At 45.4% G+C, this 13,453-nt stretch overlaps 1 protein-coding gene across 3 annotated transcripts in view; it reads right to left on the minus strand.

Moving 5' to 3' along the window:
* Positions 1-5,058: 5,058 nt before the first annotated feature.
* Positions 5,059-13,453, minus strand: part of ESRRB (estrogen related receptor beta) — a 179,706-nt gene continuing 171,311 nt past the window's right edge. For all 3 annotated transcript variants that reach the window (XM_069783828.1, XM_069783827.1, XM_069783829.1), the window contains one exon: positions 5,059-11,194. In XM_069783828.1, coding sequence (XP_069639929.1) covers positions 10,950-11,194 — 245 coding nt within the window. In that variant the 3' untranslated portion in view covers positions 5,059-10,949. The remainder of the gene's footprint in view (positions 11,195-13,453) is intronic.

Raw genomic sequence — 13,453 nt, forward strand, 5'->3', positions numbered from 1 at the left:
TATTTTTTCTCTCCTTTTTTGTTTCAGATGTAGTACATGTTCCTGACTTGCTGGGTAGCTAGTTACCTGATGAGTGCTCATGGAAGAGATGATTATCTCACTTCTCAGTCATGGCTGGGAAGTCACCAGGACACTTTCGTGAAGGACATCTAGCCAGCCCTGCTCACCTTGTGAAGCACTGGCCCAATGCAGGTTAGCCCCTCTCCCTTGGCATATTACAGCTGAATTGCAACTACTCGTAGACATAGCCCAGACAGTTTCTGTTGCAGTTTCTGTTCTTTGACTCTTTTGATCTTTGAAAAGAGTAATGCTCATCCGCCAGATGAACAATTCGTGTTGTGGAGGGTGCAGGGCCAGAATCAGTGAAAAGGGCATTTGCTATGATGACCTGTGCAAGAATAAATGTAACTAGCAGAGTATGGAACCTGGAACCAAGGAGGTGTCAGCATTTGTACTTAGCATGGTATTTCACTGACAACTTGGGGTAATTTATTTATTCCTTGTATTGGGTTAAATAACACACACAGCAGTCAGGCAGCTATAGGTAGCCTAGTGCTATCTTTGTGAGAATATCCAGAGGACTGACAGGAGCAACTTAGCAACATGGGACTCATGGCAACCACAAACTCTGGGATGAGTCATTGATGCCCCCTTTTGTGGACATGTTCTATGTGAAAAGCAAAACCCAACAGTTCTCAAGTCCTGGTCCAGCTGATTCAGCCAATGCAGTGATTAAGTCTCCCAGAATTCGAGAGGTCCCAGCCATCATTTATCTGAGGTTTCAGCCACATTTAGGATACACTTATTTGCAAGCAACATGCCCTGGGGAAGAAGAGGTAAGCCGGGGGCCTGCTTTATGTGCACTGAGCAGCTGTGGAACAAAAAGGAAACTCCTGCCTGAAATGCTTGCAGTAGGCAATGGGTGGCAGAAGGAAGTGCCGAGCTAGTATGGCTCAGCGTGCTGGGCAGCGAGGTTATCCAGCTTCAGTGTCTCTTACGGACCCCAGAATACACTCAGGGTATGAAGCTTTTACTACTCTCACACAGTTTTACTCTGCCTGCAGCCCAGGCTGGCAGGCTCAGGGGAGCTCTGCAAAATGGGGTCACATTTGCTTTTCTATCAGTTAAAATTTTACATAAGATTTTCATAGTTATGATAATAACCTTATCATTTTTGTAAACCCAAAACATTTTGCCTGTCTACTGAGGTTTTATTTATCCCTTGCTCATTTACAGCTGATGGTACACAGCTCCCGCGGTAGTCCAGGCATTTTCTTTTTCTTTTGAAAAGGCAAGGTGGTCTCTTGATTCAAGAAAGTTGAGAAACAGAGGTCAATATGTGTCCAGGCTTTGTTCTCTCTTTTTGACTGCTTTTTTCTCTCAGGATTACATTTCTAGGCACATTTAGAAGGTGTTTATGATTTATTTGTAAAATGTTTTTATTTTCTGTGATCACTGAGTGTGAATGTGGTGGTGTTTCTATAATTGCTGTAACTCAATTTGGGTTAATAACTATTTTGCCAGGTGAATACAGCATCACAGGAATGCAGCTTTTCTAGTTCAGCACTGCCAATACCACATGTCTCTATGATGTGCTACCCTGCTGCATGGCCTTGCTGGCTTATGCAGGCAGGATTTTGAGGTTCTCTTGAGTTGTGCAGTGGAGCCTGAGGTGAGTGAGGTATTTCACTGGTTTGGCATGGTTTGTCTAATTAACTAGAGCTGCCACAGAAGCTGCTGTGATCTAGTCTGACCATGGACTGTGTCGCTGGCCTGTAATTCATTCCTGTCTGCAAATATAAGCTTGAGCGTGAAGGCAAAAGATAACCTGGCCCAAATGGCAGTAAGAGTGTCATTTTGCAAATACCCTCCTGTAACACTCCCTTTGGTTTGCTGAGTGTCACTTTGGTGGCATTGCATTCCTTGCAGGGCTGGAAAGCCAGGACATCTTAGCAGAGCCTCACCAATGGGAAACAATAAAAATTGTTAACTGGGGTGACACCTTCTAAGTGGAAGGTATCCAAAAGAGTGAGCTGGCTGCTAGCCATGGGGACCTTCTTTTTAAGGGAGCTGGAACAGTCTATCCCAAAGAGATTTGGAGCAGCTCAGTGTGGTTGGCTGCCACAGGGGACTCAATATTCACTGGTGGCCTCGCCACCCACAAGGGCAGTGTGCCAGAAACAGGATGGGAGGAGGGGGACAGGAGAAAGCGAGACTATCACAGTAGTGACAAAACAAAAATCTATCAAAGATTAGCCAGGGAAACAGGCTGGATCATAGCAGGTGACTCATCATGAGAAATCATAGAGTTGCGGTGGAAAGAAGAAATGCGCAGAAGCAGCAGTAGTGATTTAGGATTTTCTGCAGCTAGAAAAAGTGAGGCTGAGCTAGAAGTGCTCAAGGCTGTGGAAGAGCACCCTGAAAAGCTGATGCCTGTGCTAATGCTGTTCCCATAAGCATTACTCCGTTAGGACACTGCTGAATTTTTATGATGTGATGACAAAAACAATGGGGGAAATGACAAAGCAATGGGGGAAATAAGTGATTACCCCAGGTGTGGTTACGAGGGTTCATTAGTTTGACAAATATCTGATGAAATTGTACTTCCTAAGAATGACCCAAAGGATCATTGATCTGTAGTAGCATTAACCAGTGACAAAAAAATATAAACAAGAGTTTGGTTAATGTGTTTGAGTTTAATAATGTAAATGGTAATAGAAAATTACTTGCAGCATTGACTGCTTTCAATGTTGCGATGGAAAAGAACTTACAATGCTGGAAATGTAATTATTGAAGGTGATTATAATTTTGGCTTCAGTTAAATCGTTTTCCTTCCAAATATAGCACTCTTCACTCTAGTGAGATTATTCATAACTTACTTATGTATTGCACTTGACTTAATTGGCATATGGTGTAAATTAACCCCTCTCAAAAACATGATTTATGTGCTTTGTTCTAACCGATCTATTAAATGCAACCTTGTTTTGTGTTGATTCTTGCCTCTTTAGGCAAAGTGATTTCAGTTTGCTCTGTCCTGGCTTCTCCTTATCTGATCACTGCCCTGCCTTTTATTATTCAACAATTGCAGTTACGTCAGGGATGTGTGATAAAGCTTATTGAAAATGTAATGCCAGTTTCTTGAAATCAGAGAACAAACTGTATAATAATTTCATTGATCAAAATAATGCACTGGATGCTGAGACTTTTTATAGAATGGTCAATGTGCTGATTTTAAGCATTTAGAAAAGCAAGGGTTTGGTATTTCTCAACTAAGTAAGCTGGGATTTCTAAATAGAAATCAGCTTCTTATTGTGCAATAGGAAGGAGTACCTTTAAAAAAAAATCTTATTCAATACATCAAGGAATGCATTAAAATCTTCTGTTTTTAAAACACTCATTTGTGTTATAATAAAAGGATTATATCAGAGAAAGGCCAAGGTGCCTTTTTAGTTTCCACTGTTTGTTTCAGATGGATGAAAAAGAGAAAAAAGATCTGTCGGGGAAAAGGCTGCATTCATGTAAAGGAGTAGGGATTCCAATCTGTTATTGTTGGGAAAATATGGTTTAAATAGGCTAATCTTGTTTCTAAGCTATTTTGAAGGTAGATGTGAACTCCAGTAGTGCTGTGAAAGAAAGCATAGCTAAGAGATGCAATGAGTGTGTATGTTGGTGTGTGGATAGCTACAAAAGCGAGGTCTGTATCTGCCTGTCTGTGTATCATCTCAGATAGGGACTAGGTTTTTGTACTTGTCTTTAAAGCATCAAGATCAAGTGGTGGAAGGTAGTCATTTGCCTTTTTCTTATTATAACATTTTTGTAACTTAATTGGTGCAATGTGTACCCTGTGAAGGGGTAAGGCTGGCAGCTCTACTTCCTCCCTGAAAAGAAATGACCATGAGTGAAATCAAGACATAGAAGATTGCGAATGCTAGGGAAAAGTGAGCACGGGCCTGTTTGTTTTGTCTTCTAATACAAGCCGTAGGAGCATGAAATAGGATGAACTGATGGCATGCTCAGAACAGGCAAAGATACTGCTTTGAGCAGTGATCCATGGAACTCATTGCTGCAGGGTGCTGCAGAGGCTGAATGCTTGTTGTAGTTGAAAACAGGACTGGAAAAATTAATATAAAAATAATCATTGGGAAGGGGTGTGAAATAAAAAGACCTCATTCATCTCTAGCTCAGGTAGTCTTTGATCCTTAAGTCGCTGGGAGACTTAATCATACCTCCTTGCCCCGGTTTTACATTCTCCTCTGGCCACCTGCTACTGGCCACTTTAGCAGAGAGGGGGCACTGGCCTAAATGGGTCTGTGATCTGAACCAATATAGCTGTTTCTGCACGTGCTGTGTGTGCTGCCAAGAGATGGCTGCAGTTGATGTGTGACTGGTTAGATTTACAAAGGGCTCAGTGAAGCACTGAAGTCTTTAGCAAATCTGTGATGTGTCAGTGGTAGCTGTTGTCTGTCTTAGTTTTTCTTACAAAAGATACTTTGGGCCTTTGGCCATCTCTGATCGTTCCTGTGACTTCACTCCTACTTATAATTATTTGGATGCTGCTACTCCCAGAGCTGAAGACTTTTCTAGCCTCACCCAAGCCCTGTGGAAGCAAGCACACAAAGACCAGGAGCATGATGAGCCTCTCAAAGCTGATTAGTACTAATGTAAAGCGACTCACTGGCTGCAGTTTTTTGGAGCAAGGCTGTTGTTTTTGGCTGGCTGGCAGCAGTGTTTTGGATCAGGGAAGCTGTGCTTTGCTGAACCATCCTTGTGCTTTCTAAACCCAACTCGCATTAGTCGCTTATCAGCCTCTGTCTCCTCCAGCCACCACAGCACACTGCTAGGCTAGTCCTCCTGCTCCCCAGGCGCAGGTGTCCAGGTTTTGCCAATTTTTTCAAATTGGTTGCAATGGGAGACAATGTCTTTGTAAAGAAAGCCAGGCACACAGCACAACCTCTCTAGCTTTCTGTTACTGGAAAGTTGAACACTGAAGTTTTCTGTACATCAGCTAATGTTTGCTTTGACTCCCTGTGTGATACCTTAGCCTGAAAGAGAAAAATCTTGTTGGTTTTCATTTTATTTTGTGTGCAGGTAGCCACAAATAACTACTGCAATCATGTTTTAACATTTGGAGTTTAAGAACATATTCCAGCAGTTAAACATGCCTTTAACTTTGGGGGAGAGAAATGTATTTAAAGAACTCACCATTGATTAGTAGAGAAACCTCCCTCCCTCCCCAGCTAATCTGAGAAAACAGAGAATACTTTTCCAGTATTTTCTGTGAAGCTTTTCTGTAAGAGGAAATTTCAGGTTGTCCTCAGTTTCTCTCAATGCTCAGTGTGCTTACTATAAAGCCAACCCCCTCCTCCCCCGCTTTTTTTTTAATTCCAGTGTGAGTGAACAATAATAAGGAAAGTAAGGAAAGCCTCGAAAAACGTAGACAAAGCAGAAGGGTGCCCAGGAAATGTACGGAAGGCAGCTGCCACTTTAGAGGTTAGGGACTGAGGAAAGCTTACGTCCCTTGAATGGTATTTGAAGAGACCAGTGAGGCCTGGGCTCTCCATAGTCCCCTGGCTACCCTTACTGATCTCTTGACACCAGCAGCTCCAGTACCACATAAACTTTTCAGAACCCCAGAACTGCTGCCTTTCGCAAAGCCACAGACTGACCATCCCTGTGCTGTATTTAACCCAAAGTAAAGTCCGTTCTAAAGTCCTACTGTGGTGGCCAATTCCAAACCTTCTGTGAATGGATGCAACATTCAGAGGGCCTAAGCACTCGATGCAGGTGGGCTATGGGTGGGGTGGGGAGTGTGAGCAGGTGGGGACTGTGAGGTGCCTATGTGAACTTGGAAGGGGATTGTGTTGGTTCAAAGATTGAGCCTGTCACGGTCAGAGTGGTGCTCTGATGGTGTGGGGCTGGGGGTAGCTGCTGTAAGTGTAGGAAAACCTTGTTGTTCTCCACCTCGCTCTCTAGCTCTGTGCTCATCTTGTTTTTTCATTCAAGCTCATTTCTAGCCCATGGCCTTTCCTGCTGGCCACCACTAATAATTCGGCCACCTCCTCCTCCTGCGGGTAGGCTGAGAGGCCTCTTGGTTGCCTGGTTTAGACACATCATCCCGGTGAGTGCCACTGCCTGAAAGAAGGACCTTAGCAGCATTGGCTGAGGTGTGTGGAGATGGTGCTGCTTACACAGGGTGTGATGCTGTCTGCGCTCAGTAGAGTCAGAGGTAGAATAAAAAACTGGGGTTCTTGTTTCTCACGTCTCTGCCCCAATTACCACAGTGCATTTCCTTCTGCTTTCTCAAGCAGACATAAGCTTGCCCTCCTGCACCACTTGATCACCAGATCAATGCAAATGCCATGACTTCAGCACTTGCACCCACTTTATAAGCACTGGACAGCTGCTGTAATGCTTGGAACACTCATGATGTCACTGTTGGGTTTAAGCCAGTGGTCTATTTTATGATTAGAGATTTTGTTTTTCACTGGAACAACTTCAAGGCTTTTTCATTGCTAGCTCATGGTTACTCCTTGCACCAGTGAAGTGCAGAATGTGGGGAGAATATGGGTGAGTGAAAGAAACAGACCAGTCCATAGCAGGGAGTGACAACAGTGCCTGCCTAACAAGTCCTCAGCAAAGCTAATCTCACAAAAACTCAGAAGCTTGCTGAGAACTTTTTTTCTGGATATGGGAAAACACCAAATGAGCATTTCCAAGTGAGAAGGCTGGGGCTCTCCTTCCCTTCCACAGCATGCACAAATCATCCCTTCCCCCACCCCAGCCTCTTCTGTGGGGCTATGTGTATCCCAAGGGACAGAATGGAGCAGCTCCTAAACACAATAAACATTACTCTGTCTGGGTTAGTTTTTACATTTCTCTGTTTTATTTCTTGTTTTGCTTGAAATGACCTGTACCACAAGAATACAATTTAACAGGTTTTTTTCTTTTTTTTTTTTTTAGGAGCAGATAATAGTTAAGTAGATACTGTTTATTTCACTGTCTATAACTCCCTGCATCATTCTCACAGCCTCTGTCTCTCTGGCTTCTCCACAAAACCCAGCCACAAGAACAACAGAGTGGCCTTTGGCCATATGATTGATTATAGCTTGTGGATACAAAGTGGAAGCTCTTTTCTCAGCTCCGATTGGTAATAAAAGCTCAACAAGTTACATTCTAGGGTCTTTCTCAGTGACTTTCCCCTCTAATAGCTGCTTACATCTTTCTGGTGCAGCATGTTTTATTTTATATATTTGTAATAGTTTAAAAAAAAAAAAAAAGATGATTTAGCTTACAAAGAAAAAAATAATGCCCCCTTAGCATGAGCAGTACTGCAAGGTTCTGATTGTTATAGGGGAGTTTCTTCTGGCTTCACAGTTTTGCTGCGAGATGTAATGCCCAAGGTTCCCCAGAAACCTAATTCTGTGTGGTATTTTACCTTTTCTTTTAATTGATCCCCATGAAATTTGTTTTGCATTACAGGCCAGACACTGCTGTTCCCAGAGAAGAATGTGCCCAAAACAGAAGAGCTGGTCACTTGGGAAGAATTGCCTTTTGTAGCAGCTGATGGGTACATCGTTTCTGTTATCCACACATGCAAATCAGGGGCTGGAGCTGCTTTTACCATAGTTGCTGGGCGTGGGCTTCATGCTTATTCACTGTCACTGATACGCTTACTTACCTCTACCGCTTTGCTTTTCTTTAAGTCATAGAGCCCATTTGTGTCCCAAGGCTCAAGATCCATCATCTTTTGCCCCATGTAGAAGGACGGCTGTATGGTGCTCTATAAGTCCTATATTACAAATGAACAGCATAAAGCGCACTGACCCAGAACCCATTTCCTAGTTCATGTCTCAACTTCCACATCCCCAGACCTTTTTGTAAGAGACTGTGAGCATTCAAAGACCTAAGCAGTTGCTGAAGCCCCATTTCCTACTTCAAAGTGCACTGAGAGGACTACACTAAAATGTTACCCTTCTCTGCAAGCCCAGCTCACTGTGTAGCTGGACATGCTCCTCAGTTGTAGCAGCGTGATAGCACTAGTGATGCACAGCAATCAGAGTAACTGGGAAGAGATGTGTGTGATTCCTGTACTGGTCTGAAGTGCCCAACAGATCTGACCTGGTTCCCAGTATATGGTACAAGCCTTTTAAGGGTTAAATCTAGACAGGTGTTTCTGTCCCAGTTCCTGGGGAAGAGTTTGCATTCCTTGCTTAAAGAGATTAATATATGCTAATTACTGTCTGCTTCAGTTCCCATCCTATTTCAGAAGCAATGCAAACACTTCCAGGCATATTATCTTCAAGCAATGGGGGATATCCAGATGGGCTCCAAGGTTATGCAGCTGTAATGGAGAAAGAAGGTCCTGGAAAAAAATGCATTTGGTATCTTTATATTGTTCTGCCAAGGCAGGATTTGCCTCTGTACCATAGCCCTACTCTAAATAGCCAGCAGTCTCTGTGGGCTAGAAGCTAACTCGGCAGCTCTCCATAATCGTGTTTTGTAGATAGTTCTCCCTCCCTGTTCTGGAAAGCAGGCCCAAGTCCAAATACAACAAAGCTGGAAGAGCCTTTTTTTTTTTTTTTTTTTTTGGTAAGTGACCTTTCCAGCCAGGGCCCAACAGAATAAGAATTGCTTCTTAGGATCTTTTCAGCCCATTTTGGGACAGCTACCTTTACACAGCAGAGTGCAGCACATGGCAAGCTGGCTCTGTAGTGGTGGTGTGCATTTCACTTTGGTCCCTCCGAGTCACAGATGGGTACAGGGATCATGAGCGCAACCAAAAGCCTCTCATTTTCTCCCCAGCTGCCTCTGGGAGGGAGCTGCGGAGAGAAGCATGAGAATCTGTTCAAAGCACAAGGCCACTGTGTAATTGCCACCACTGTGAACACAGAAGCAGTCCCAGCTCCCACATGCCTTCTGCCCCTTAGGTCTCTGTTGGTTTACTAATGTGCCTGAAGCAAGACTGAATTCCTTTATCAAGTGAGTACAAAATGAGTGAGAGTAGCTATGACTGCGTGTGTAGAGAAAACTCAAAGGAGATGGAACTGAACTAACTGAAGTACCAGGAGCGGGCTGGCTGTGAGAGCTGAGAGGTCAGGATCCGTTAGTGCCTCCAGTCTCTGAGCTAGCCTCGGTGTTGTTCTGCAGCACTGACAGCTCTGCTGTGACACATTCTGCTCCAGTAGAAAACAAGCACCCAGTGTCTCCCTGATCACATGCCTCAATCCTGGTTTGGAAGGCTTCCTCCTGGGGGAAAGTTACTCCTCTGCCACACCATCTTTCTCCTGGGCTAGCCAGGAAGGGATGGAAGCTTGAGGGGAACAGAGGCAGTACAGCTAGTGGTGTCTCAAATGTAGATCAGAGGCTTTTTCTCACCTCTACTGCCGTGCCGCTGACCACAAAACAGACAATACATTCAGGTTTCATCAGCTCAGGCTGGCTCAAAACTAAGTGACCTAGAAAATAAAATCTCAGAGAATGCCAACAGCCAGTTTTGTCAGTCACCGACATTCCCCTCTGGCTACCGGGAATGCAGCAGTTGTGGCTTAGGCAGCAGATCTAAACCAGGGCTTGGAGACAGCAGAAACCTGGTTACAGGAAAGAAGTAAATAAACATTCCCCCACTTCTTCTCCCACCACCTCAAGGTCAAATATTTGCTTTCCCATCAGTGAAAGAACCTCTTACTAGGCCCAGGTATAATCTATGCTAGCTCTTTTGCTGCTTTTGAGGGTAATGGGATGAGGCAGGGGAAGACAGTAGTTGGGATATTGTGGGTTGGTTTCACATCACCCTCTAATTTATTTCCCTAGGCTGCCACAAAAAAGCAATCTCTCAGGCTCAAGAGCTGCCTCCTCCAAAAAGCAGTGCCCTTGATTCCTAACTAGCATTTGGCAATAAGCCTACGTCTCTGTGGAGGCAAAGAGCTATCACTTTAACGAAGTCTAGGAAAGCCCTGGTTTGGGGTGTATTTATACTTGGGCAGTAATCATGCAAACAAAGCCTTGTGTTCTCTGCCACAAGGAACAAGTGGGGAATGGCACTCAGCTGAGCTGAAGAGGCAGGTTTGATGATACACTACGGGGTGAAAAGTGTGGAAGAATTGTAGTTAGCACCACATAGGAGAGGATGCAGAGATTATCAAGTCAACCCAGCACTGAAGCATAACATGAGGCTCTCCTCTTTTTCTTGCCATCTGGGAAAGGAGACTTGCATTCTCTCAGGGACATACATCCTACCTCTTCAGGGGCCTGCGGGGATTGTACATAGGAGGGACTAGCCAGGCGTAATGACACACTGTACAAGGTCGCAGAATATCTTACACAGTTAGGAGCATCTTTCCCGGTAAGAAGTGGGGCCTGTATGTACAAGTGTTAGCTGTCGCTAGAGGAGCCTGGGAGGCAGCCGTTTTCATCAGGAGAGGTCCAGCAGCACTCTTCTCCAAAGGAGCCTCTGCTCTATGGTTAGAGCCAGGAAGGTGACAAAAAGAAGGACCCTGGCTGCTTCCCTTTCTATCTGACCCCTCACAACACCAGCAGATAAAGTTTGTATTGACACTATTCTTCCTCTCTTCCTGCTTCTGTCCCCACTCCCCCTCCAGCACTGGCGGAGGGAGCTGGGGAGCAGGCGGCCTGGATAGTGCTGAGAGCATCACTGCTCAGAGAGGCTGAGCCCCAGTGACCGCCTCAACAAGTGCAAGAGCATATTCTGGTATTTCCCACAGAGAAAACAAACAAAAAAAGAGAAACAGGTGACTGATTAAAAGAGTTTCCCCCCTCCTGTACACGAGATTCTGCAGTCACGCCGACAGATAGACATTAAATAATTCTTCCATAATAAATGATTGAAGATAAAAGCCGGCGGTGGCTGCTGCTGCTGTTTGGATTGCTCCGTTGTCTGCATCTTTGTTTCTAGTTTGTTCCCCGGCCACTGTCGGCTGGCGCTGGGGCTGTCAGACCTTTGCCTCTAGCATTTCTAGGAAGAGTTTATGCATGGGAACCTTGCCTTGCAGTTTGATGCTGTAGAAGTGCTGCACAGCTTTGGCAGCCGTCTGCCGCAGGAGGGGCAAGGTCAGAAGCAGCTTGCCTGCTCGCCGGGGCTCCTCGTTGCGCTGACTCAGCTCGTAGTCCTGCAGGGCTTCGTGGAGAAGGTCCTGGAGTTTCTGCACTGCATCCATGTCCTCTATGTGCATGGAGTCTGGAGGGAGGGAGAAAAGACAGCAAACAGACAAGTCAGACATGAGGAAGGAAATCCTTTATGGTCCTGAAGCTAAAGATGCTTTCTTTCCTTTTCTTTTCTGTTTTTTGGGGGAGTTGGTGTTTTGGTGTTGGTTTTTTTGGGGGAGGGGAGGCAGGTGCTGGGGTGATTGTTCTTGTTTTGTTTTGTTTCTTAAGGGCAAAAAACCCCTTGCTGGCAGGTGTTGGTGCTGCTGCTGTGAAGTTCTGCATCAGCCCAACGAGTTGGCCCTAACAGTGTGGGACAGTAAGGTTGCCAGGGGTAGGTGACACACTGTGCCCTATGTGCTGCCCATTTTGCCAGCCACCCCAAGGCTGTGCAGGGGTCAGCCGGGGCCTTTGTGACTTGCACATTCACTTGCCCTCCATGCTCCTTACGGGGGGAGTCACCCTGCAAGGGGCAGCAGCTGCTGTGCTGCCACTTGGGAGCAATCTCATTAAGAATAATTAACACTGCTATAGCGCTTCATCTGTCTAAACTGCCTAATTGCCGTGCAGCTGCTCAGGGTGTCAGCAAGACACAAAAGCCCCAGTAGGTCACAACCAGTGTGCCCAGGGGTGTTGCCAGCCCCACCTTTGTGCATATGCCCCTGTTTTCAGAGACTGGCAGCAGCTGCTCCGGGAGCTTCCTGCTTCAGTAAAGGAAACCCACACCTCCTGCAAGGCCTCTTCCCTTACCCTGCCAGTTAGATTTCTACAATCTACCGGAGGGGCTGGCAGGGTTTGCAAGGCTAGCACAGCTCCTTGGTGTGTCTCTGAGGCAGAGGTAGCTGGTAGTGACGAAGTCAGGGGTTGAGCTGGGGAACCCGAGTTGAACACGGGCTGCTAAACTTGTGGGTGAGTCATGGTGACAGGACAGCACCAAAGAGCAGAGAGGTTAGATTAGAGAAGCTAATGAGGCACAGCATCACTGAAGGTTTTTCTCCCTTTCATCTTGCTGATGCTTGCTTCTTTCTTACAATCCTGACAGAGCTGGAGACACTGTTGCCTTGTCTTCATTGAATGTTCAGAGACTTCTAATCGATACTGAACCCATTGATAAAGATTCCTGCCACAGGGCAACAAATGCAGAAGCAGCAGCAAAGGGACACTACGTCAAGACACGTGCAGTTGCACTGTCTGCCACTGCAGCCAGGCTTTGCAGTATGGCAGTGCTCTGGCTCAGCCCACACACATACAACACAAATGTGAGGACAGGGGCTCCTCAGTGTGACAGCAGTGAAGGAGAGGAAAGCTGGTTGAATCGCCAAAGTCTCTCTAGAAATATGTGTCATCTCTATGGAGAGCGCAACACAAGTTAGAGACTGTGAATTTCATAAGACACATGTACAGTAAACGCTCTTTATGATGCATGATTTATGAAGTATTACAACAGTTGGGAAAATATTATGTCTAGCAAGAAAGCTGTTTAAGAAGCTGTTTAGAAGGAATGCCCTAATTAGAGGATATTAAAGGGTTGTATTTCCAAGAAGCCTACTGAGGAAGGATTGTTCTTCCTGCATGTGCTATTTGTATCCAAGAGACCAGGCAAAGAAGCTCAGAGAAGGGCTGGCAGGTCATCACAATGACCTGAGCTAGCCACAGAGGTTGATTCTGAAAAGTAGGGAGGGAGAAGCATGTTGCCAAGTCAGTCTGTCAACTTCTCCCAGCCAGGTAGCACCTCTGGAAAATTTCCATGCACCATTCAGGAGAAGCGAGTAGGATCTGTTTCCTGCCAAGTTGCGGAGGTCATTTTGGATACTGGAAGTATCAAGAGCTGGAGCTTGGAGAGAAATGTCCTCCAGTCTTTCTGTTTAATGTCCTTCTGGCTAGGGGCACAAGGGGGAGAAGTAATCACAGCCCATCAGAGTTTGCAGATCCCAGCAGGTGCTAGAAGCGCTAGGCAACAAGCCATGCTTCAGGCCAAAGTGGGTGGTCTCATTTTGGGTACTGATGCTGCTGTACAGTGGACAGAATCCCAAAACTGTGCCCTTCTGCCACCTGACTTCTGTAAGGTGATGAGACTTAACAGCACTAAATAACTAGATCAAAGCCTGCCCCACCCCACCCCCATTCTTTGCTGAAAGAAGCTCAAAATTGGCAGCTGACTGCAAAAAATAAAATAACATTGCAGGATTAATTTCCTTGCAATCCATCAGTGAGCTGGTGTCGATGGCATTGATAAACTGTTAATTACGAAATCAATAGCTATGAATTTTTACAGCTGTCAGAGCACTGAGGT

This window comes from Haliaeetus albicilla, chromosome 5 (genome assembly GCF_947461875.1).
Source record: "Haliaeetus albicilla chromosome 5, bHalAlb1.1, whole genome shotgun sequence".
In the NCBI taxonomy this organism is placed as follows: Eukaryota; Metazoa; Chordata; class Aves; order Accipitriformes; family Accipitridae; genus Haliaeetus; species Haliaeetus albicilla.